Source organism: Psittacula echo, assembly GCF_963264785.1.
Source record: "Psittacula echo genome assembly, chromosome: 6".
Classification (NCBI taxonomy): Eukaryota; Metazoa; Chordata; class Aves; order Psittaciformes; family Psittacidae; genus Psittacula; species Psittacula echo.
The window spans coordinates 26538142-26562619 of record NC_137743.1 but is presented as its reverse complement, the minus strand read 5'-3'; the positions used below and the strand labels follow the sequence as shown (position 1 = coordinate 26562619).

The 24478-nt window shown below is 39.2% G+C and overlaps 1 protein-coding gene across 1 annotated transcript in view; it reads left to right on the top strand.

Annotated features, from left to right (window-relative positions):
• Positions 1 to 24478, top strand: part of CNTNAP5 (contactin associated protein family member 5) — a gene marked incomplete at its 5' end in the record, with an annotated part of 321557 nt that overhangs the window by 201831 nt on the left and 95248 nt on the right. The window contains 2 exons of the mRNA XM_080622097.1: positions 5864 to 5970; positions 20521 to 20640. Of these exons, the coding sequence (XP_080478223.1) occupies positions 5864 to 5970; positions 20521 to 20640 (227 nt within the window). The remainder of the gene's footprint in view (positions 1 to 5863; positions 5971 to 20520; positions 20641 to 24478) is intronic.

Sequence of the window (24478 nt, the reverse complement as noted above, 5' to 3'; positions counted from 1 at the left end):
CTCCCAGCACAACCTTCTCCCACAGTTCTGTCCCAGCCGCATGCCTGAGGGCAATTGACACCAATGTTCAGATCTTCTAAATGTTGGTCTCACAATGGTATGAAAGTGCAGTCTGAGAACCAAGGGGTCCAACAATGGAAATAATAATATGTTTTAGAAGTTCAGTCATCAAGTTTTGCAAATATCAGAAAGAAGAAAACCTGGAATTTGTGACAGATTATTAGAATTACAAAAAATGCCTTTTTTGTTTTCTTTAGATTTCTTTTACATCTTTTTAATGGGATAAAGTAAATGATTTCCAGCATGGAAAGGAAAAATCATGTTTATTCACATTGCTGTTGTTCTGTTTGTATTCCATGACTTCTCATAACATAATAGATTTAGGGAAGAAAATAATGGATGGCTTTAAAAAAAACCCAAAACTAAAGTATGCCACAACACCTTTTAAAAAGTTTTAAGAGAGTTTTCTAAAGTTGCAAGGGAGAATTTGGGAGGTATGTTGATGAGAAGAGAATGCGTGCTGAGGAATACCAAAGGTCTGGAGTGTTCACATTACTCACTCTTTCTCCCTTTCTCGAAGTTCTCTTTTTTTTTTTATCTCTGTAGTTAAGGAGGTCTAGCCCACTATTTTGCCTCAGACATGCAAGGCAAAATAAAAGTGGGATACGCTTCTGTGGTACTTTCTTTTCTAAAGCTCTTTGATCTTAATTTTTTTTTTTTTTTCCTTGGTAAATCCCTGAAGTTGTTACACATTGTCAGTGTAGTAACATTGGTGGATTTCTCTTCTAAACATTTGCTTGGTCTCCCCTTGAACCCATTTCTTGTATCCAAAATAAACTTTGGCAAGGAATTTCACAGGTTTACAATTCAGCAGAGCAGGGCCAAAATCCACGCTGTTGCAACTGGCCTCAATCTGTTGAATTTAGTGCAAAGACATTTTATTGAAGCAAAGTGTAGGCTGTAACACTACGAGTTTCATCGTATGTATATGAAGTCATTGCTGTAAATGTTGTATTTTGTTAATTATACATGAAATAGCTGCAGCCCATAAGCAGGAAAACTTGATGAAATAAAATGAATTAGAGGTAAGTTCAGACAAACACTTTTTTGATCGAAAAACGTATAAATGTCTTGTATTTTCTTGTTATGGCATTGTTGAGTTTTAGGGACTTAGTGGTTGTCTCAGAATGGTGTATATTGACAATCTAAATATTGAGGAGATGCATGCTATTCTCTGAATAGTTGATTTTGTTTGGGGTTTTCTCCCCTCTTTATTTAGGAAGACTAAGGAGTGGTGCACGCAGAACATGTTGTGCTGACTGTAGTGATATCTGAGAGGTGCTTATTGAAAATACCAGGTTTATTTCCAGTAAAGTGTAACATCAAATGTGCAGAACTCCTTCAGCCTTCCCACTCAAGTAATTTTGCCATTGTTATTTCTTCATTGTTCCTATCAAAAGGCCAAATTTTGCACTCTAATGCCTATGCGGTTTGTCCTTTGAATTCAGAGGAAGCACACATACAGTTCTGGAGGTGAATGTTTCATCTAAGGACAGTGAATGCTTTTGTGCAGGCTCTGCATATTGCTCACTTAGATGAATGGCTAAGGTGTGTGTTTTGCAGAGTGGCCAGAGGAGGGAAAATTTTATTTGCTTCACTTATTTTTTTATAAGACTCATTCACCATGATGTATTCTATGAATTAATTTGGAATCTGGAAGATCGGAGTCCCTGGTCTGTCACAAGCTATCTTAGGCAAATCATTAAATTTCTAAAGGTCCCATTTATGATACTCACAAAAAATGAGTTGATCTGTTTGTTCATCTCAATTCCAAATAGGTCTGCCTAATAGGCCAATAGGGGCTGCCTGCTGCAAATTTTTGTCTATGAAATCTCCTATGATACCACTGCATTTTTTGCTAAAATTGCTTGATTCTACTAGGATGCAAATATTAATTTTAAATTATATCTATTTAAATCCTTCAACATGAGGATCCAAGACAGTTAGCAAATAGAACAACCTGTGATTTATCCATGCCTTGGTTAATTTTAATCATAGCTATTTCTTAATTTTGAGTTCTCTGACAATCAGGATAAATTTTATAATGAAGACACAACTGCTCAGCAAGAATGGGATTATGGTAATTATTAGAGTTGCAAAGAAATTTGTTTCGTAAGCTCTTAGAAGGGTTAGTTATCTGACCAAAACCAAGATCAGTGTGGTTGATGCTAATTAAAGCAAATAGACTAAGGAAGAAAAAAGGTTTAATTCTGAATTTATGAATATCATTAAAAGCTTATATGGCTAGTTTGACTTGGGGTTTGTGCATTGTTGGTGGAAGAAAAAGTGTCTGCATTTGTAAGACAAGAGAATTGAAAAGTGACCTTCAACTTTGTAAAGCCTTTAAAAGAAAACTTTTGAGGGAATAAACGTGGCTAAGCCTCTGATGTAGGCCTTTGGCAAACCACAAATGACTAGTAATTGGCTCTACTGCATTGGGTTAATTAATTAAAACATCGCTTAAAATAGGCAAAAAGCGTATTTGTCCATTACCCTGATGATGTAAATTATGATAATAACATAGTACTGTTCTTTTTATCCATCCAAAGAGCTTTATTACCATCAGATATTTCTTGTTGCCAGCACCCTGTGATGTGAATGTAACTACTGCTGTAACTACTGCTGTTGTACAGGGGACATAAATGAACGTTTTTCACCAAATAGCAGGTAGAAGCAAACGCAATACGCTGAGGGCAAGGGCAGGCATGACCAAAGCACAAATAGGAACAAATCTGCTCTTACAGACAAAATTAATGTATGTCACTGCAGAGCTGTTGAAACACTGTGCTTCTCCTGCAGCCTCTAGGATGAAGCTGTTGGGGAGTTGCTAGTTCAAGGAAGCTGGCATAGTCTTGCAGAGTACAGAAGGTTCAGATCAGAGGCTGCTTTTGCCTTCTTCAGCATCAACCCAAAGCCTCTAATCTCTTCACCATTGCCAAGGGTAGATGTAATGGCAGAGGGTCTGGCTAGGCTGTCACTGTACCAGCCAGGTGTTAGGCTCTGTTAGATTATTTCCCAGCATACCATTAAGAGGTACTCCCAATGGGACAGTATTGGGTCTAGTCTTGTTCAACTTACTCATCAATGATCTGGATGAAGGGACAGAGTGTACCCTCAGGAAGTTTGCTAATGATATAAAACTGAGAAGAGTGACTGATACACCAGAAGGCTGTGCTGCCATTCAGTGAGACCTCGACAGGCTAAGGATTGTGCAGAGAGGAATCTAATGAAGTTGATAAAGGCAAGTGTAGGGTCCGGCATCTAGGGAAGAATAATCCCATGTACCAATACAGGTTAGGGATTGATCTGCTAGAAACCAGCTCTGCAGAGAAGGGCCTGGCAGTCCTGGTGGACAGCAAGTTAACCATGAGCCAGGAATGTGCCCTTGTGTCCAACAAGGCCAATAATATACTGGGATGTATCAGGAGTGTGGCTGGCAGGTCAAGAGAGGTAATCCACCCCCTCTACTCTGCCCTGCTGAAGCCTCACCTGGAGTATTGAGTTCAGTTATGTGCTTCGCAGTTCAAGAAAGACAAAGAGCAACTGAAGAGGGTCCAGTGGAGGGTTATGCAGTAGGGAACAGGAGCATCTTTCTTAAGAGGAAAGGCTAGAGACCTAGGCCTGTTCAGCCTGGAGGAGGCTGAGAGCGGATCTGATCAATGCATACAAATATCTTAAGAGTGGGTGTCAAGAGGGTGGGGCCACACTCTTTTCAGTGATGCCCAGCAGCAGGATATACAGGGCAATAGGCACAAATGGAAACACAGAAATTCCAACTGAACATAAGGAACTTTTCTTTGAAGGTGGCAGAGCAGTGGAACAGGCTGCCCAGGGAGGTTGTGAGTCTCCTCTGGATATATTCAAAACTCACCTGGATGTGTTCCTGCGTAACCTGCTCTAGGTGAACCTGCTTTGTCAGGTGGGAGGTGGCAGTGGGAGTGGACTAGATGATCTCCAGATGTCCCTTCCAACCCCAACCATTCTGTGATTCTGTGCCTCTGTGTTCTCCACAGCAAGGAAAAAAGCTCCCTGGTGAGCTGGAAAACCAGGCATGTGTTTCCCATTCACTTTCCTCATTTTGTATTTGAGCCCTGTGATTAATAGAAGCCATGGCAACCATTTTTATATGACCAATATATCTTATAGTTGTTTCAAAAGATGTTACAGATAGTTATACATAACATACTTTGTTCTCAAATTCCTTATGTCTCTGGTGTTTGAATAATAAAGAATTACTATAATAATGGAGTAAGTATAATAATAAAATAATGAATCTTTCATATTAATATTTTATGTTATATTCATAATTTGGTGTATGATGGTATAAATTGTGATAAAGTAAACCTGACTTCTAGAGTGAATCTCAGACTCACACTTAGATAAGTATATGTATGTATGCACATACTTGCATACTGCACGTTGAGGACAAGAGGTGAGTCTGATAGGCCTCTGTGCGCATAAACAGGTTTCTTTAGTTTGTCATTGTTCGGCAGCTCTGAACAGCCTTGGACTCAGGTAAGTTGATGAATGCTTGGCTGGTAGGGCTTGGGAGACTGGTGAAGATGGTGGTCTTTAGTGACATACAGGTTTTCTGCTTGCATGCGTAAAATGTGTTTTAATTGTACAGGTTCAAAAAGAGACTGAAAGCCACAGTTAAAGGCAATATGCACACTTACATGCTGTTGTTGTTTAAGCCCAGCTGGTAACACAGCACTGCGCTAGCAACTAAGGAGGAGAAAAATAACCATTACAGCTGAACCCAGGACACATGCAAAAACATTTCCTGAAGATGAGATGAGCAACAATAAAATCGTGTCCTCAGCTCATACAAATCTAGGTAGCATCAATGACTTCACTACTAATACCATTGAAACATCTGTGCTGTAAAAAGGGGTTTGAAGCTCAATTTACAGCAAAACACACCTTAATGGAGTGCTGGGGTGCAAGAGAGAAATTGCCTCTTTTCTGTCCACCCACTGATCACAATTGAATCAGTGGTATAAACAAGTTATTCATTTTTTAAAAGCCAAACATGCAGTATAAAAGAGATTATCTAATATATAGTAAGGGGGGGGGGGGGGGGGGGAAGAAGGACCAAAAAAGCAAAAAATGAAACCATCCCTGGTGGATGGTGTAACTCCGTTGCACTGCCCATGTTTACACCAGTGTATTTCAGATCAGCATTCACTTCTTGTCCTGGATATTGAGTTTATCGCCCACAGCTTTTGTTTCTGTTCACTTCCCAAGCTGCATGCTATTGTGCCTCTTTCTTCTTTTAGTAATTTGCTTCACAGTAGTACTTTAGAGGCATACCAACTAAAATGAGAGAAAGAAGAGAGTACAGAATTCATAATTGAAGCATATTTTTCCTCTCACTTCTGATATTTTCATGCTGTTTGTGTTACCACAAAAGTAACTCAGTCTAGTTTTGATAACAATGATGCCTGTTTAATCAAAGAACAGGGGATTCTCCTGTGAAACAAGATTTCAGTATCATTTTCCCGTGTTACTTGTCCTTTTCTGTGCCTGCTAAGTTTGTGACACTTTAATTGCTAGCAAGTGGAGGACAAGCGGAGTGTTTTTTGGAAAGTAATCTTTACCTACTTGCTGGATACATTAAATGTTGTCAGCTTCAGTGCTTGTGTTTGAAGTGAATCACAGATCAGAGGAACACGTAATTATTTCAGGTATTATACAGTGATTCAGCCATGGGAAACTCTTGCCTGAATGAGGAGTTGAGACAGTTTTATAATTATTTTTTCCAGCACATTAATTTATTTTTTTTAAAACTGTCTCCAATTAGATGTTTACCCAACTACTGTGAACATGGAGGAAAATGCTCTCAGTCCTGGACCACCTTTTACTGCGATTGTAATGATACAGGCTACATGGGAGCTACCTGTCATAACTGTAAGTAAACCCACACATACAGTGTTTTCTACTACAGCTGGTATGTCAAGTTGCACATAAACTAGAGCTTTGTGAGAGGTCATATCATATATCATATCATAGGATGTAGCATGTCCTGGCATGATTCAAACCAGTCAATAACTGGGTTGGGAATGCACAGAAATCCATTTGTGTTTTTTGAAGAAAAGAACCAGATTATTTTAACTAATTTTCAACAATTTTTTCTCTCATTGATTTGGAGAATCTTAAATCCCTTAATATTACATACACATGGTAGACACATTGCTCATTAGACATTTAGGTGGGCTGAGCCGTGTTTGAGGTTCTACATCAATTTTGGCACCATGGGCTCCTTTACTTTTAGATTATCCAAAAGTTCATTTTGCAAGTGTCGTGGTTTAAGCCCAGGCCGTAAATCAGAACCACGCAGTCCACTTCGCCCCACACCTTTCTTCCCTCCACTTCTGGAAGGACGGGGAGGAGAATCAAAAGAATGCAGCTCCCACGGGTTGAGATAAGAACAGTTTAATAACTAAGGTATAACACAAATCACTACTGCTACCACTAATAGTAATAATGATAAAGGAAATAACAAGGAAGAGAATACAACCGCTCACCAACCGGTACCTCACCCCCACCCTGCAGTCATCCAGCCCTTCCGGGGACTCTCAGTTCTACCTCCTGGGCATGACGTGCTGTGGTATGGAATACCTCTTTGGCTAGTTTGGGTCAGGTGTCCTGTCCCTGCTTCCTCCCACCTTCTCCTCCTCCCTGGCAGAGCATGAGACTCACAGAGTCCTTGGTCAGTCTAAACATCAGTGTTATCAGCTCCGTTCCCAGGCCGAAAGTCAAAAACACAGTGCTGCAGCAGCTACTAAGAAGAAGAAAAAATGACTGCTGCTGCTGAACCCAGGACAGCAAGAACCCAGTTTTCAACAACTTATGATTTTTGAATTTTGCTGATACAGAATCTGAAACAATGGCAGTACGTGAAGCATGCAGCTACTGAAATCTGCAGCAAAAGGAATACAATGTTTTAAGGGTTTAAAAACAACAAGTATCAAACGGTAGAAACACAGCATGCTGTGAATTTTAATAAAAAACAGAGAGAGAAAGAGGAAGCCAAAATAAAACCTGTTCATACAGCTGACTAAAATGGAAAACAGTTAGCAAATGAAGGTAAACTTACTGTTCTGCCACTGGAAATAAAAAGAAAAAAAGAGTGAGTAAGAACAATTCCAGGAATACAACTATACCCACTCCAGGTGTTTGATGAGCACTCAGACCACAGATAGGAAAAGATTAGTGAGAAACCCATTTTTTGCCCTGTTAAGCTAAAAAGCAGAAGAGAAGAAAAGGTACTTAGTGGTTTGAAGCTGAGAATATTGGCAACCACACTGTAATTCTGAAGACTTTAATGGTTTACTAATTAACGGTGAAATCATTTGTGGTGTGAGGTCTGTAGCTGACAGGGGAGGTTGTTGAGAGGTCTATTCATAGATCCGTCACCTGAACCCTACATTGTAAGAACAAAGGAAGCTAAAAGTTTAGTGCTGAATTCATGCCAAGCCACATGCAAGATGGGAATTAAAATGCTGAGTTCATAGTTTTGAAAAGATGGTTTAACTTTTTGTCTGATGCTTTTGTTGCTGCAAAAGCATCACCTCTCTTCAAAATCCCCAACCCAGACTGCGTGCAGTGATTGAGGGCATAGCAGTGTATTTACACCAGCTGATGGTTTTGGTACAAAACTAGATGGCCAAATAGGTTGGTGAGAAGGGGGAGGCTCCTTGGGGAAGGAAGAGACCTGTCACTGTTAACTGTCAAAGGTGATTAGGGACACTAAACTCTAGGCTACATCTGCACTGTCGTACTAGCTCAGGGCCTGAGGCTCGTTATGACTGAGCCAACTCAGTGTGTCTGGTGCTCCAAGGAGGAGCATCTCATTACTGCACAGGATTGGTTCATGACCAGTTTTCCTCATAGACATTTGCACAGAGCTAGTCCATCCTCCCAGTTCTGTGAACTTGAGTCTGCGCTGTCAAAGGCACATACATAGCTATAGATATTTAAGGTTCACTGATGTGTAAAAACTATTCCGAAAGTTTCTCAGGAAGATCTTGTGTTAAGACTTTCCTGCAGATCAAGCTGTGCACACCTGTACAGCTATTCAGCTGCTCAGTTTATTTACAACCATATTATCAGCAACTAATTTGATTGCAGCTAGATTGTAGAGCCAGATGCCCTGTAAGCCAAGCAATGCTGATAAACAGCAACATTAGTCTGGAGAGATGCATTCATGTGCTTGAAATGTGCAATGAAACCATTTCAAAGCCAGTGGGTAAATGCGGACTGTTGATAAGAAACCTGCAGAACAGGAGACGTTATCACTTTCAGATGATAGTGACTGATGTACGGAAGTACCTTGTAGCAGGTGAATGAAAGCTGCAGATCTGATCACAGCATAACTCTTGAATATCCTTACTGTACAGGTAACTCTTCCAATCATGGAATTGTAATTCCATGTAGTTCTATCAAAATAAAACATCTAATTTCTTAAGGTCTGAAAAATTATCTCAACAGATTTTGATTTTTGCTAGAAAACTGAAGCTGACAAGCCTGAAATTGAACTTGTATTACTTTGGAGAGGCTATTTCTTTTATTAAACTGCCCTTCAGACACAAGTCCATGCAGCAACAGTGGAAAGATTTAACTGGCAATCTGCTGCAAGTCACACACAGTGTGAATAGTTTCAGTGTAATGGGTTTTGTTTCTGAGTTGCATTAGTGTTGGTTTTGCCTCTTCTGGTGTTTGTAAGAGGTGGGTGCCACTGGTTGAACAACATAAAAGACCCAATTTTTGTCATTCTTTCATGAAGAACTGCAGGACATGCATTTACAAATAAGAATTAATTGATTTATGTTTTACCAGCTTAGACTGAGAGACCTTACCATTTAAAGACCTGAAATCTGAAGATACATTGTCCTTGCCTTACTATCATCTGTAATGTGTTAAAGTGCATTTTGAGGTTGATACATAAGCAGTCTTACTGGTTTCTTCACAAATATCCATGGACCACACTGAATCCCACTGTAACAGGTAACAATATAGACTATCATCTCTCCAGAGAGTTTGTAGTTAAATTTTTGAGGGGAAAAAACATGCTGGTGCAGGTGATGGAGTGCCAGAAAGTCTTCATTAGCATCACAGGTGGCATTTTCAGTCTACCAGGTACATAATTATTGCTAGGCTTTCTTGTAGGCAAAAAGTCATAGAGTAGAGATTAAAAAGAGGGAGAAATTGAATGCTTGCAGGTGTGAAGGAGTGACATAAGAGAAAGCAATAATGTGCTGATTTGGCAAATGTAAGGCTATGGTCAGAGGAGTTTGACATTTTTGACAGGGTAAATGCCAGTCATGACAGGTAGATAGGTTGGAAATATGCCATGAGAAGCAAAGATAAAGAGTTTGCATTTAGTGTAACACAGGGGAAGTAGACAGTGTTAGGGCAAAATAGTAAGTTGATAGAAGGCACAGCTGGGACGTTTGCATGACCATGTCAGATAAGTGGGACAAGATTGTATCTGTCATGACTGAAAGTGGGTATAGTTGAAATTCAAGACATGTGGGTGAAGCAAAAGTGCACATCTCAAGACACATACGAAGAAATAGCTGAGTCTAGACATGGCCTTAATATAATCTTCCTAAAGGCAGTCAATTTTCTGCAAACCTCAGGTATTTTCCTGTTCCTTCAAAATCCCTTCTTATCCTGAAAGGTCTTAAACTGTTACAGGAGTTGTGGCTATCTACATGATCCAAATGAGGTTCCACAATAGCTATTCTGTGGCAGACAAGTTTCATGAACTGAAGTCTCATCTGGTCCTGCTTATGTTCTCTTCCTCTTCTCTTAGTTTAGCTGTAAATACAGGTAGAATAGTGGTAAAACTCACTGGTGTTTTCTGGGTTTCAGTAACATATGAGAAGAGTCTGAATGTTTTCTAAACAGGTTGTTTCTTGCTTGCAAAGGTTATTGCTTGATGCATAAGTCCATTTCTCTGGTGACAGTTGATCCTCCTTCGCAAGCTGCCACATGTGCAATAGTATCAATACCTTCCAAGTCTTTTTTTGTTTTGTTTTGTTTTGTTTGGGGCTTTGGTTTGTTTTGGTTTTTTGGTTTTTTTGGTCTTTTTTTCTTCCAATGGGGAATGAGGATTTGAATTTAACTCTTATCATTCCAGCTTCCGGTGGAATTCACATCTTGCTGGCTAGTGACAGTCCTGATTAGCAATTGTGCTTTCATCTCTCTACTAACTGTAGCTGTGAAACTCCAAAACATGTGCCAGTGCCTTGCACTTCCATCTGATGAATATGTAGAATGTGTGCTCACTGTCTCTGGGTAGGGTGTTCACTGCCCACAGTTTGGGGAAACAAGGAGTCATGGTATAACTCTGTAGGATATTAAGCCAATGGTAGGTGAGTTGCTTTTGCTCATGTGCGAGTTTTGTTGTGCCTTAGTTTCTCCACCTCTGTTGGGAAAAGGATCCAATTTGCAGGTATATTGTATGTGATCTATATTGTGTACTGAAATGGTATGGATTCTTTCCTTTAAAACTGTTGTTTGCTTACCACTACTTGAGCTGATCTGTAGCTAAGACAGTGCTTTGAGGACACAATCTTATTTCAGTTCTGTAAAATGCATGGGTTTGATTTTGGTTTATCTTTTAAATGTGCTTCACACAGCTTGCATTTGTATAACTTAAAAGATTAGCTCAGCTGAAGCCCTTTTAACAATCAATACTTTTCCCATTTCTACAGTGTGGTGGGTAGCTTACTGATCCATCAGGTACTGGAGTAGTCTGGTCTAATCCAGGTAGATAAGAGAGCATCTTTTATGTGATCACCTTTGTGAACCATAGCAAAATAGATAATAATGTAATGTTTGTTTTCTGTTTTCCTCTTTTAGATAGAAGCACTGATGTTAGTACACAGTTTGGGAAAAAGGCCTGGGTGGGATTCAGCTCATCTGTTTTTGCTGGCTGATACTGTGACATCTAATCTAAGATAGTGGTGTGCTTGCTTTCTCTATATAACAGAGTGTGAGCTGTTTTCAGAACTTGACTGAGAGATAGGTTGTCCAAGGTGAGTTTGTGGGCCACCTCTGAAACATACCAGTGTCTGTCATCTATAGAGGGAGGCTGTCTTAGCTTAGACATACAATAGGGAACTGAAGCTAGATCAGAATTATAGGGTGGGATAGAGAGAAACAGAGGGAAACAAAAGTTACATGCATATATATATATACACAAAATATTTTAAATTGGAAGGTCATTGTTTAAAACCTGCATATACATCTCTCTCATACTATTAATTCTCCTTGTAATTATCATGTGATAGTGAAAGTGGTAGACCAGTGTAAAATGGCCCTGAGATACAGAATGTTATAACTCTATCGCAAGGTAATGGTTAGTAATCTCCTCTTTCTGTGAGTTATGTTAGTCCCTTAGAAAGCCTCATCTTCCCCTTCTGTATTTCTATTATTTTTATATATGATAGTTTTCAGATGGCCTTTAGTCTTGGATGTATTATTTTATTGTGAAGAGTGCTGAACATATATAAAAAATGATGATGAGATATATAAAATAATGGGTTTATTCTTCATGTTCTGGGGATGTCAACATGTCCCAAAGCTTTGCAAGGTGATAATTAACAGAATGTAATTTAATTCTGGATATTTGCTTTGGTGTGTGATCTGTCTTGCACATACAGGCATGTGTCTTATTGACCTGGGTAATTGCTGGAGGAAAGATCCATCCAATAATGGAAATGTCATATAGTCGTTGATATGACATAAACTTAACATAACTTCAGGCTTTGAAAATGTATTTTTTAATATTAATATGCTTACTGCATATATCACTTTTGATCTGAAAAGCTTAATATGGCTTCAGCCAGATAGTTAGCAGTGCTGGAGCTGCATCTTAAAGTGCCAGCCATGGATTTGGTAATTCGCTCGTGTTCCAAGGTGGGGAGATGTATATGCCGTTCGCTGGCTGGGCAAATAAGGTTCAGAGAGTTTCAGGCTGCCAGATGTCTAACAGTGACTCTAGTCATGTAATTTGCATGTCCTGAGTAGTCAATTTTCCTGTCTGAGATTCATGGAATAAGATTTTTCCATGTGTATTTAAACACATTGGTTTTCTTTGACTAAACAAAACACATTTAATATTCATATCAAGCCTTCAGTACTGTACTTAGTGTTCCTGCATATTTTTGTTCACACCATGTTGCTGAGATATGAATTTTCATTGTTTATTTTGTAATAAATTACTGTCTTATTAATACTTTCCCTTCAGTTTGTGTATCTGTAAATTGTACATCTGCATTTCTCAGCGGTGTTCGTTTAAAAAAAGTTTTTCCCTTTGATCAACATTTCCTTATGAACAACACAGAGAATATTCCTCTTTGGGAATTTACTGCAGAACAAAGTACATGTGAGACTAGCTCAATCCCTTTTGAACCCTGAGTGCATCAGGTGTGACTGTCACCACAGGGACACCAGTACTTTCAAGAGCCATGCTGAAATACCATGCTTTACACTGTGTCCTTCTAATCTTTGATTTCTCCTTTCCTTCCAACATTGCTCCTAAAATGGTGTAGGTCTCCCTGACTACTTTCTTGCAGCAGCAGCAGGACTTGCAGGTCACCCTGCATAAGCACCGGACAGGGGCCACTGGGGTATATGACTGACACAGTTGCCTTCAAACCTCAGCAGGGAAGTGACAGGGGAGGACGAGCTGACATGACCTTTCATACCTCAACCAGGGGGAGTCTTAGCATGGATGGTAGGAAATTGTCTAATCCCCATGTGTAATGGAAGGATTCCTCCCAAACATCCATTTAGGTGACATTGTGGTAAAAGTAATTTTAAATCTATCTATGGAAATAATGCATTCTTTATCAGATGAGTAAATCCATATTTTGAAAAGGGAAAATAAGCCATCTGTCATCCAGGCACATCACAGTAGAGACTGTGTTAGTCTGTCAACAGCAGAGCTGTCAAAATCCAGTTTTCAAGAGTAAAGATTTCATTTTCTGGCTTTTAACAAGACAATTGTATTATAAGGGTGAGAATGATGATCATTCCCAGAGTTCATTGCCTGTACTAGTCCCTCTGCTATTGGAACAAGAAGAAGAAACCTCCCATTGCATATTGCTTTATTTGTTATTTAGAAAAAAACGTACTCTGAATCTGTAAGAACAAATCTGTCAGACCTGAGGTATACAAGCACAGGGTGAAACAGTCATGTCCAATCTGCTCCTGCTCTGAGCGTTTTAGTGAGAATGCTTAATTTGGTCTGTGTCAGCATTTGTGCATTGCAATTTGTCCAAGGTCAGTCCACGGCTGGTTGCAGTTCCCGACAGAATCATCGCTTCTTACTGGCCTTTCCAGTCTAACCAGTACGTGTTTTAACCCCAGAAGACACAGTGTTAATAATTATTATAGGGATTATTACTGCTCTTTGTGTCTAAAGTGCAAAGAATTACAAAGCAATGACGTGAGTCCCAAATGACCTGGTAGTAAATATTCTGTCTACAATTTTTCATGACTGTGCAATTGTTAAAGGTGGTAAAAGCAACATGCATCTTGCTTCTGTGTTTTAGCTAGGGAGTGGACAGTGTCAGCACCTCCCAATGAAATCAAGATTTAAAGATCTTTAGGGCTCTTTAATGTATTTTATTTATTATATCACTGCAAAATGTTGTCTCCCTCTGAGAAATTTAAGATTATCAGCTATTTTTATTAGATTATGAGAATCCAACCTAGAAACAGCAATCCTACAGGATTCATTTTGGTAATCATAACTAGTGTAGTTCAAAGTCTGAGTCTCCAACTCAGAGTATTTGGAATAAAAAGTGTATGCTCAATTTCCAAAGTAATTGGAAGTACAGAAAAGAAATGCAGGTGATTTTAAGGTTTACTTTTAATGAATTTTAACTTTTGAGGAAAGTTATCTTGGTGCCCATTAAATTGGAGAAGGACATATTCCTCTGATATAAAAAATAAAACAAACCAAAACTAGGAAAAAAACCCAAAAGCCACACACACACAAAAAAACCCAAACAAACCAAAACCAAACCAAAAAAATGAAAAATATGCCACAAACAAAAAACAAACAGACAAAAAAACCCAAACAAATTGGTTTTGATTTGGCATTTATGTTCCTGGTCATATCTGTGCTGGTAATGTACTTCTGGGTAGAGGGGAGGGAGGTTTGCCTTTCCTGGTCTCCCAACAGTAAAAATGAAGCCTGATTATCACTGTAACCTTTGCATTGAACCCAACAGCCAATACTGTTTTAAATATAAGGGTTGTGTCTTACTGGGTGAATAACAACTTCATTTATTCATTGAAGAGAAGGGGCTTTAAATATATTTCTCCCTGGGTTTTTTTTACAGAAGTTCAGGTCTTTGAACAAAGAACAGTCTTGTCTTATTTTTCTTTTTTTTTTTTTTTTTTTTTTTTTTTTTAAAGCCAAAATAGCACTGGAGGTGAAAAATAAAGTGGTGTGAGAGAGAGGAGAAGTTTTAGAGGGTAGGAACTTGGGGGCAGAAGAATCAGAGTCATTAAGTACTCAGGGAAACTGGGGCCAGCTAAAGGCTTATCTGCCAGGGAACTCCACAATGAAACAGTAAACTTGTCCTTAATGAAGGCTATCACAGAGTGCAGATGAACTGGTTGGGGTAAAAGTAAGCTTGAAAGACAAACGTCAGTGAAGTAACAGCTAATCAGTGAAAAGCTGAATAAAAAGATATTTTATTGGAAACAACAGACATTTGACGTTGAAAATGTTTGTGCTTTGCCATATGCTGTTAAAGATTTCAGCTACATCAGGCATACATTATTTTCTGGTTTAAGGACTATAATTAAAACAGTTGGATTAACAGGTTCAAGATACTTCAGAGCTGAACAGTGATGAAACTGCTCATTTTTAAAACTTGTCAGGTGCCTGCAGCATATGGAATCAAGGCTGAAGTTTCAACTGCAGAGCCAAAGTAAGAGGGATCCCAGCCCTGTCGGACCTGACTGCAGGGTACAGAGAGCTACTGCGTATGCTCCAGCTGACCAGCTGTAAGGGTTTTGATGCAGGAGTTAGAAAATGACATTCTAGAGTTGATTTTACACAAAAGGTCAAAACGGGTTATTATAATGCCATCAAAATCTCTTGATGCCTTTCTGATACTGAAGTCTGAATCAGTGATCTATAGCTTGAACCTTGATCAATCAAAGTTTGTATTTACCATTTTGCTAGCATGCTCCTGTAGGGATGTAGTGGGTTTTTGGGGTTTTTTTTTTTGATATGGGAAGTGTATGTTTCACATCCATAGTTTTGATATTTGAGCTCATGAATCTTTATATCCCAGGAGATAAAAGGCAACCTGTAGAACCGTGTGATGTCGATCCGACTGCAGATAAAGTATTTATTTTGTAAATGCTGCTCAAAGTTTGACAGACCTTTTCTTAAGCACCTGGGAGGATGAGAAATGAGATCTAAAGAAAAGATGGCCATTATGATAAGTGAGTAAAGCAGTGTTCAGAATGAATGCTCTGATGGGATGAGTTGTTGATCTGAAAAGCTAGTTTAATTTGAGATACTTAAGGCTAAAAGAGATACCTGAGGGAGAAATTGGGTTATATGTGTTTCACAGAGGATTATAAGAGTCTGTTAGGAGATAGATATCTTGCATTCTGTCAGTATTGTGCATGCCTGGACACCATCAGCACGGCTCATACTAGTGGTTAGGCAAGAGCACATACAGTACTTAGGGAAGCAGCTCTTGGTATGAAGAATGGGGTTCTCAGGCTGCATCAGTTTGGGTAGCTAGCTCTCTCTGTTTTAAATTTGTTTGTGAAACACAGCAGTAGCCTTTAAAAAACTCTTTAAAGAGCACTGCAAAAAGTTACAATACAAGCTTATAAGTGATTTGAGGGGAAAGGAGAAGGGAGAGGGGGAAGGAGAAGAAAAGACATCCAGTCTCTCTGGGACCAAGTAAAACAGATATTTCTGATGACCAGTTTCCCTTTACTAAATCTGGGACCTTGGACTCATGCTGCTTCTTGGTTTGTCTTCCTGGAATAGCCACTTTTACCAGCGATAGCCCACCAGCCAAAATCTTCCCATGTGACATCTTTTACACTTTGGCTTTTGCCTTGTGCTGTAGTTTATCCTAATGCTTTTACCTGCCATACCCGACTGTGAGGTTCAGGCAATACTTGCAGGGGGAGAGCATGGGTTCATGTGTGCTGCTGACATTTATTTCTGTTGAGCACTAGTGTAATGCAGCTCCGTGAAGCAAAGAGCTTCATTCTGACTGCCTGTAGGAACTTGGTGGCAGAACCTGATCTGCTACTGCTGCATGGCAGTGCAGCTTGTTCCCAAAAGGGCCTGAAGAAACACAGCACATTCTGAAAGTCATAAACTGTGATTTTCAGTGGTTTTGGCTCAGTGAAACAAATGTTGGTGGAAAACTATCATTTTATCTTCAGTGGCTGGCATAAATCAAAATTAGTCCAAAAAAAAGTGTGTGAGGGTTAGAGAAACAAAACTGATCTTGCTTCTTTGAGACAAAAGACAACTTAGAGGTTTAATTTTTGAAATTATGTTTTCAAAAAGTGCTTAATGAAGCATTTTAATGTGAAAACAAGCTTCGCATGAGCAGCCTATAAAGAATGTTATTTTTGTTGCTCTGGTCCAATTTTGGAGAACATTTTAAAATTGAAAACAAACTTGAAGAAATGGAAGTGTAAACACTACTAAAATGCTTCTCAGAAAGGAATAAAATCACTAATTTTTGTGTGTTTGTAATTAATTTTAAAATAATGCTTGAAAATTTTTGATGTCCTCTACTCTGAATGAACTGATGAATACCTCTCCTTTATTAAAAAGGTGTAATTACTGCAAATGTTGTTTGACATTAAAATGTATGCATTTGTCAACAGTTCCATAATTTCACTTGGTTCTTGCTTTTGGGAAGTGAGGCCCTATTGCATGCATGAATGGTTTGTGACTCTTTCATGACAACTACAGTAATGGTTTTCCTACTGTTCCCAAAATGATCATATCTCCATCTGTATCAGAGAAGTCTGGGAAAAATAGGAACATAAATCTGAAGTCACTTTTTAAAGTTAAAGCTCTGGAGTCTTAACAGTCACAGCTGACCTTTCATCTGTTTTTTTACTTTTGTATGATATTTCTGATTGCATAAAGAGAAGAGTCACTACAAAGGGATCATGTCTTTCATTGAACCATAAAGACAGCTTCAAGTCATTGTCACTGGAGTAAGAGGGCCATTTTCAGTAAATGGAATTGCATAACTTTATTCTGAAACCAATCAGCTCAGCCTGCAAAGGCATTGAACAGAGCTTGGACTGGATGGTGCATTTGAAACATCTGTGAGGGCATCTGTCAGTTGACTCGAAAACAAGTACCATTTTTTCATTGATGCATTATACAGCATAAAATAGCAAAAAAGCAGACTAAAAGCAATGGTCCATCCAGTCTAGAAGCATGCAGTACCAAATGCTTAAGATACAGACATGAAACTTTCAGCTTGCAGCTACGAAATAAACTGTCCACCAAAACATCTTTTCTCTAAGTCATGACAGTTAGAGTATGTTTTATGTGCTAGAGCTTGAGGTTTATAGCCTTTTCCCACTTCTTTTGCTACTCCCTAGTATTTACTGCTGGAATTCTCATATACCCAAAAGGAAAACATACCAGGATGGATTTTCTTCTGTCAGACAGAACTGTAGTTTCACTGAAGCTTGTGCATCCTTTCAGATTTATACCAGCTGAGCACCCCTAGCCTGATTTCTAGCTCTATATAGCCTTTTTTTCCAAAGTTGCAATGACAAAGGAGCCATTTAAAGGTGAGTGATCATCTCTGTTTGCATCTGAACACATTATTAATGGCTGAGTCTTCACATCTTTCCTTAGTAATTTGAAAAAAGTAAATTTAGGCTGTAGCCAAAATGACAATCAAGAAGCAGCAAAACACCTAGTAAGAAAATGTTTGTGATGAAGACTGAGTTTCTAGCTGTAACAGTTCACTGACAATGTATTAGTTTTATGTCTCTAACCCTTGCACCATCCTTTGTCTTCAAAAGTACTCAGCAAACAAATCAGGGGAAGCAATTAACATATTCCCTAATGAGACAAGATAGTGTCCCGTAATGATGATGACAGCAAATTCACTAAGTGAACTGAAGTTTGAGAACTTTGGAAATTGCCTGTTACAGACTCTCTCTTGACCCTCCATATCTCAGTTGCTTTTGTCAGCACTTTGGTGACCGTGGGACTCTCTGTTAGCCCTGCAGGTTCTGAATATTTGAAGAAAAGGTTCTGGTTTGGGGATCTTACTTTATTTACATTTAATATGTACTCTTGGCCAGCTATCTTCTGGACTCCTACAGTGCTTTCTACATCAGGCTAATAACTGTAAAGAAGAAGCTTTTTGAATTCTATTTATTATAGGATGGATACTAATTAAAGCACTGTCTCACCAGGTGCTGAGTACTTTAAGAAGCTTCTTAACTCTGGGAAGGGTAATACTGTGTATATTTAGCACTTAGTGATGTTCTGCCTGCTGAAGATGTCTGGTCAGGAGAGGAATGTACAAGGGAAGAGGATATTTTGGTGAATGGTACAAGTGACTTACTGGTGAGACTGTAATAAATTTGTAGCCAGTTTAGGATTGGAGCTCCTAGAACTGTGATTCAATTTTGTTGGCAGAAGTGAAGAAATGTCCAAATTCTATTAATATCTGAGTGGTGAAATATCTTAAAGCATTCTTCAGAATAATAATCAGAAAAGGCTACTTCAAACTGACTATTTAAGCCTTTCTGTAATTTTTTTTTTTTTAGAGAAGCTATTTTTAAGGAATGAGGGGCAAGGAGGAATGTGAGTCCCTGTGCACACAGGAGTAGAAATGAGGAACTATTACTGCTAGTGCAGAGCAATTGCTGCCTTCTGCAGGAGAGGCTAGGACTGCATTTCAGAAGTGGTGAGGAAGTGCTCTTCCTGCGCTCTGTCTGCAAATGTCCTTCCAGATGAAAGCACTGAGAACTTTGCAGTTGTATTGATACAGCAGATATGCCTTATCAAGTTTAACTGTGTTGCTTTTCTCCCTGAAGAGTTGACGGGGCCTGGAAAAAAAGATTTGCAGTGGTTAACAAATGTGTTATTCACAAGTTCCCCTATCTCCCAGCCTGTGTAAGTCCTGTCCTGTAGAGTGTTCTGTGAATGTGCCAATAGTATCTAAATGTCCTCTTAAAATTAGGGGATAAGAAAAAGATAGATTTGACCTCACAGTAGCCAAAGATGATGTTCAAATATATTTTTGTATGTTCTGCTATTGGTAGCACTGAAAAGCTTACTTAAAGATTAGGGATAGTTCTGTTTTCTTGCCTTTCAGTTACTGTGTGTTCCAAATAATGCTGTCTCATAGAGAGAAAAAAGGAAGTCTTGATCTATCTGCTAAATCAATCTGTGGTTTTTATTGTGTTTGCTGCCAATTAGTTGAACAATCATAAGCTGCTACGGAGAATAACCTTGTCATTATAATCAGGTAAGTGTTTAAGTGGGTGGAAAAAGAAATCAATCCTTCTGCAATGGGATTTAAGGTTACTGTTGTTCAAGATCCAGGATCGTACATGAGACTTTCTGTTATGACCTAACTGCCTCTCTGGAGTAGTTTTCTCTTTGCCCCATCTGAAGTGACAGTTATGATATCTTGCCTGAAACATGCCTAAAATACAAGGAATTGTATTGCCCTGTGAGAGTTTTTGCTCCTGTTCTTGCTCTTGCTGACCTGCTGTGCTTGTTTTATTAACCACTTGGATTTCCATGGGCACTAATTTGCAAAAAGAACACTGATAAGCAGAGAGAAAGGGTTGTATAAAAATAGGGCTAAAGCATAAAGGTGTCACCAAGGATGGAGACCATAACTGAGCTTGAGCTTTTCTGTTAGGGAAGAATGGCTTTTTTGGCTTGTTTTCATTTGGGTAGTAGATGGTGGTAGGGTCTTATAGCTGTTTGTTACCAATATCCTGCAGGGAAGTTGGTAACTTAAAAATATGTCATCTGTGTTGGCAAGACTTGAGCACATGCCTATGTGGAAAATCATGTACACATATTATGTATATATGTCTTTGAAATACGATTATGTATATGCTTATATATATCACTCCACAACTAGACGGTGGTACATTTGAAAGTTCATATCCATTTACTAAAGTATTTACATACTTTAATCCAAAATAAGGCCAATGCATATATCTTTAAAGCCACAATCAATTAAGTTCAAGGAAGTAGTTAATTACATGACTAATTTTGAGCATGAGCTTGGGTCCAAATACGGTAAAATCTTTCACATGCTAATCAGCAGTGAAACAACAGTTTATTGTATGACAGTGATTAAAGCAGTACTCATGTATGAAACGTGTCTGAATGTTTTCTCCTTGTTTGTGATACAATCACTCTCTCTCTTAAAGCTATCTATGAACAATCTTGTGAGGCTTATCGACATCAAGGGAAGACATCAGGTTTCTTCTACATCGATTCTGATGGAAGTGGACCTCTTGGACCACTCCGTGTTTTTTGCAATATAACAGGTAATGAACTAACCTTGTCTTTAGTGCTTTATGTTGGCTGTAATATGGTTGTGAGATTTGCTTACTAGTACAATGATAGGCACAACAATAATACTGCTCAGTAGTGGGGAAAAAGCAGAGAACTGGTAGTCACCAAGGTTCAACTCTGAAATGTTTCTTTAAATAGAATCTAAGTAAAAGTAATTTTTAAACAAAGTTTGAAGGGCTGACCTTGTACTGTTGCTAATTGGTATTTACAATGCTATTTGCACCTTATAAAGGGCACTGCTGGTATATTTTTCATAATAGCATCACTTTTAGTGAGATGTTTATGTTTTTCCACTAAAAGTGCAGAAACTTAGAATTCAAACTTTCTTTTGTAATTGAATGATTTCTCTGCTTAACTCGAACACTAGATCTGAGAATGATTATTAAACTCCTGTTGTGGTTTTTAAGCCTAGCCTGTAAATTAGAAACACGCACTCTACTTCCCCACCACCCTTTCTTCTCCCTGCTCCTGGAGGGATGGGGAGGAGAATCGAAAGAATGCAACTCCCATGGGTTGAGATAAGAACAGGTTAATAACTAAGGTATAACACAAATCACTACTGCTACCACCAATAATAATAATGATAAAGGAAATAACAAGGGAAGAGAATACAACACCTCACCGACTGATACTCGCCCCCACCCGGCAGTGCTCTAGCCCTTCCAGGCAACTCCCAGTTACCTTCTGGGCATGACGTGCTGTGGTATGGAATACCTCTTTGGCTAGTTTGGGTCAGGTGTCCTGTCTCTGCTTCCTCCTGGCTTCCCCTCCTCCCTGGCAGAGCATGAGACTCACAAAGTCCTTGGTCAGGCTAAACATTTGAGAAGTAACTAAAAACATCCGTGTTATCAGCTCTGTTCCCAGGCCAAAAGTCAAAAACACAGCACTGCTCCAGCTACTAAGAAGGAGAAAAAAACGATTGCTACTACTGAACCCAGGACAACTCCTTGCACTGAGCTAGCTGTAAACCCTTCCAGTCTGACTTAAGCAGGAGTACCTCTTCTCAAATGAGTATGCTGCTTTTGATGTCCTAGAGAATAGAAATCTTGGTCGTCCTGGGTACCTGTATGGAGAAGGCATGATGTTTTTAGAAGGAGGGACACCAAGGGACAAGTAGTGGAGCAAGAGCCTGGCAAGATGACCTATTGGTTGAGAATTTTTAACCTTACAGATACGTAATTTAAAAAAGAAAAGAAAAAACAAAACCAAAGACAAAAGTATGTTTGGCAGACTCCCCCTAAAGTGAGTCCTATTTTGTATATAGAACTGTCATGCAAGGGAATGAAAAAAGATTACATAGCCTGTATTGTGAATTGGGGTATATAGTGGAGTGCCCTTTCTGCTTTTTATTTTTTAAATGGAGAGGAAATTTCCTAGACTGTCTCTTGTTTGACATTTTTTGATTCCTATGGCCAGATGCAGATGAAAGAATATTTTATTACCCATTCTAAGTTGCTAAATCTGGTTGAGCTAATTTGCCACATATCACCTCCACATGGAGTCCTGAAAACTAAGGATGCAGGATATATATATTCATATTTTATCCTTAATCTCCTTGTACTTAAAGTGTCTCAAATTAACTTTTCATTTTGATATAACTGGGCAACTGTTATGTTAATTAAATGCATGCCAATTAATTATTGTGTTTTTTTATTCAAGTGTAACAAATATTTAATAAGATATGTCTACTTCACTGTGGATCTCATAAGAATTGAAACAGAGTTTCACCTTTCTGTCTGAATATCCTTCCTTGATCTCCAGTATGGGAAATGTGCTCATTCTTATTATTATTCGTATAAATATATGTGATCAAAACATTGCCAGGACTTTTCATCTCTGCTGAAGAAGTAGGATTTTTGACAAACTCCTTGCAGAAAGCATGTGCTTTCCTCAAATAAATTTTATCTGGCAGAAATCCAGAATCATATGCCTGAATTTCTCTCTATCTGCAATGAACTTGCTGACGTTCTAATTTTATTTTGGTTACAAGAAAAGTGGAGATGGGGAAAACCGGCATAACCTTATAGCCTGGAGAACTTTTTCATATTTCTTCTTTTCCTCTAGATGTCTTATTTGAGGCAGGGGAAGGTTGTTTGTCACAGGCATCTCTATTATTTCTGTTGCATAGAAGAAGGCTGAGACACAGAAAGAAATTAGTATTTTACAGTTGTTCAGAGAGTTTGAGGTACAATTGGGTTATGCTTCTGTATTTTCTAAATATAGTTTGGGTGCCTTAATAAGAAGAGCTTCTTTTCTCTCTGGGAACACACCTTATTGATATATTAATAAAAATTGTTTACAGTAATAGATTATGTGCAAAGTATGGAAAAAAGAACTTCATGCTTAAGCTTATGAAGTTTAACCATGCCAAGTGCAAGGTCCTACACCTCAGTCGCAGCAATCCCAGGCACAGCTACAGGTTGGGCAGTGAAGAGATTCAGGGCAGCCCTGTGGAGCAGGACTTGGGGGTGTTGGTCGATGAGAAAATGAACATGAGCCAGCTTCAGTGTGCGCTCGCAGCCCAGAAAGCCAACTGTATCCTGGGCTGCATCAAAAGGAGCATGACCAGGAGGTCAAAGGAGGTGATCCTGCCCCTCTACTCTGCTCTCGTGAGACCTCACTTGGAGTATTGTGTGCAGTTCTGGTGTCCTCAACATCAAAAGGACATGGAACTGTTGGAACAAGTCCAGAGGAAGGCCACGAGGATGATCAGGGGACTGGAGCACCTCCCATATGAAGATAGGCTGAGAAAGCTGGGGCTGTTCAGCCTGGAGAAGAGAAGCCTGCGTGGAGACCTCATAGCAGCCTTCCAGTATCTGCAGGGGGCCTACAAGGATGCTGGGGAGGGACTCTTCATCAGGGACTGTAGTGACAGAACAAGGGGTAACAGGTTCAAACTTAAACAGGGGAAGTTTAGATTGGATATGAGGAAGAAATTCTTTACTGTGAGGGTGGTGAGGAACTGGAATGGGTTGCCCAGGGAGGTTGTGGATGCTCCATCCCTGGCAGTGTTAAAGGCCAGGTTGGAGAAAACGTTGGGTAGCATGGTTTAGTGTGGGGTGTCCCTGCCCATGGCAGGAGGGTTGGAACTAGATGATCTTCAGGTACTATCCAACCCTAACTATTCTATGATTCTGTGATTCTATGCATACAGGGATGGATTCTGAATTTGTTACTCTTTTGGGGTAGTGCTTCTGCATAGTTTTCTGAAACTATCAATATTCAGGGGAAGTCAAAAAGTAATATTCTATGTTGTTATATTAGAAACATACAAAGAATGAAAAAGTCAACATTATTGTTCAGTGTCATAAGTCCATGCCGCACCTCCTATCAGTGGAAAAATACAGATGGTTCAGAGCCATGGATGGCTTCCCCATATGGGGAGACTAAATAAATTAAAAAGATGGTGGAGGGAACTGTCACAGGAAATCAGGGACATCATATGTGGCTTAAAGAAAGCAAATAGCGATTGATTGTTTTTCATCATATATGAGATAAGGGATAGTGAAATTATTAGATAGCAGGATTGGGGGTGAAGGGTGTTAGTTTTCTTTTTTCTGATGCAATGAATAATTCAACTTGAAACTTACTACCAACTACCACAGGATATCAAGGGAGGCAATGTAACAGAATCATAGAATCATAGAACAGTCAGGGTTGGAAAGGACCTTAAGATCATCTAGTTCCAACCCCCCTGCCATGGGCAGGGACACCTCACACTAAAACATGCCACCCAAGGCCTCATCCAACCTGGCCTAGAACACCGCCAAGGATGGAGCATTCACAACCTCCCTGGGCAACCCATTCCCT